The 2,045-nt window shown below is 42.5% G+C and overlaps 1 protein-coding gene across 1 annotated transcript; it reads right to left on the bottom strand.

Annotated features, from left to right (window-relative positions):
- Positions 1–763: 763 nt before the first annotated feature.
- LOC140981621 (transcription initiation factor TFIID subunit 11-like) lies at positions 764–1,087 on the bottom strand. The gene is made up of 2 exons (XM_073448046.1): positions 987–1,087; positions 764–944 (listed from the first exon to the last, which is right to left on the bottom strand). Exons 1-2 carry the CDS (start codon positions 1,085–1,087, stop codon positions 764–766), a joined length of 282 nt encoding a protein of 93 aa, XP_073304147.1.
- Positions 1,088–2,045: the final 958 nt, after the last annotated feature.

The raw sequence follows: 2,045 nt of genomic DNA on the forward strand, positions 1-2,045 counted from the left end.
TCTAGTCTCCTAAAAAAATGCAATGCCAAAATGAAGAAAACTACTGGAATTTGAAGAATAAACCTCTGACATCGTTTATATTTTCAATAAACAGTAGGAATTGCTGAAATCTAAAATGACAAGTCCTAGAATGCTAGAAATATAACGTAACGATTAAAAACTAGTGTTTGAAGATTGGAATTTAGTAGAGAGTATTTGCAGAATTTTTGTGCGTAGAGTTGTGTATAGAGAGTTGTGTCGCTTTGTCCGATCATTTTCTTCTGAATGCTGAGCAATTCTCCCACTCTCCCATGATTCACGTTGTTCTGTTTTTCATCCCACGATATCCATCTCTTTCTTCCCACGATCTCGTCCCTTTTCCCGCCTTGCGATCGGTTTGAATTGATAAGAATTGATCCGCTATGGGCTTTTATTATTTAATTGGGATTCATAATTTAATGTGGGCTTTATAATTTAATATGGGCTTTATAATTTAATTATTTTAACCCAAACAATTGCTCCCGCAAGCATTGGCACGTGGGCCAAAATGCTTGTATGTTATTCTTTTACTCCATCTCTTACCACTATGGCGCATAAGCAAAAAAAGCCCAAGACAAATTCAAGTCTTCGGTGAAGCCAGATTCGAAATTTCAAAAGCCATCTTTCTTCTTCTTCTTCACAGAATAGCCTCCAAAATCTTGTCGGAAATCTCATTTTTCTGAATCCATACTTTGAAATCTCCGAATTCCATTTAATGTAAAAGCCAAATCTCAAAGTTTCCAAGTTACTTCATCACCCAACTCACAAGAACTCTACAACGTTGTCTGTGCTCTTTTCTCTCTGACATTACCATTCTTGCTGTTTCAATAAGCTCCCCAACAAACATTTTTCCTATTCCAGATACAACAATGGTCATGGGTACTGAAATTTTTGCACTTCCAGTTATGCTTGTAAGTAGCCTTCTCCTATTAGATTTTTAAAATCCAGATCTTTTAAATGACTCATACCGACTCACTTGCTCATCCGTAAACTTAGCTAAAAGAATCTGCATCTTAGCTACTTTATCAGGATCGCCACTAGATTGCAGCTTTCCAAGCTCAACGTCCATGTTCTCTTCTTCCTTACCGCCTTTTTGTTCGATTACTCTTCGCTGCCAGTGTAGAGGACCGCCGCCCTTTGCTATCCTCACGCTTCAACTGTCGCGCCCTCAAGCTCCTTCCGATCGTTCTATGCTGTTGGCTCTATTGTCGCCTGAAGATGAGGTATGGATAAAGACTTCCCATCGGCGCACTCACCCAATTTCAGCTCTACGGGCGTCGCTTCTGCCTAAGCCACCGTTTCTGCTTCGCTGCCTGTGGCGTTCACCGGCTTCTCTACTGGTCTCAATTCCTTCTCCGTCGCCTCTGGATCATCTACGGCCGCACCTTCGATTTTTGGCCAGCCTTCCTCCGCAAGGGCGACCGCCCTTCTCGGCTCGGGTCACCACCCAACGACCGCCATGGCTATTTTAAACATTTCTACGACTGCCTCTGTTCTTTCCACGATATCTTCTTCCACGTTGATCCCACCAGTGGTTGCACAGGCCTTCGGGGAGCCTTTGGCACAACCGAACTCCCCCAAAAGCTCATCACTCTCTACTGCCATTGGTATTTTCTTGTATACATCGGTATGTTTATTTCTAGCAGGTGATAATGGAGTGAAGATTGGCCATGAGTTGGTCTAGGTTCTTCGGTACATTCGATATTCACGCCTTGATGTATTTTGGAGCTTCCTGAACCACAGGTACCTTTCAACTCTTATGTGCTCTTATATGCTGCATCCACTCAAGACGATTCTCTCGTCCCTAACATTATGCATTGAACCTCAGTCGGATCCCTTTCCCGCATACACGTATATGTATTTGCACTTCAGTTGGACCCCTTTCCCGCATACACGTTTACTTGTTGTTCTTGCATACGATGGCTCCACTTTATAATTGTTGACTGTTGGTTTTGTGTTGTGGTTGTTGGATGATGGATGTGAGATGAAAATGGGTTGAATTTGATGTTGGATGTTGGTTGGAGGAG

Source organism: Primulina huaijiensis, chromosome 7, assembly GCF_012295235.1.
Source record: "Primulina huaijiensis isolate GDHJ02 chromosome 7, ASM1229523v2, whole genome shotgun sequence".
NCBI lineage: Eukaryota > Viridiplantae > Streptophyta > Magnoliopsida > Lamiales > Gesneriaceae > Primulina > Primulina huaijiensis.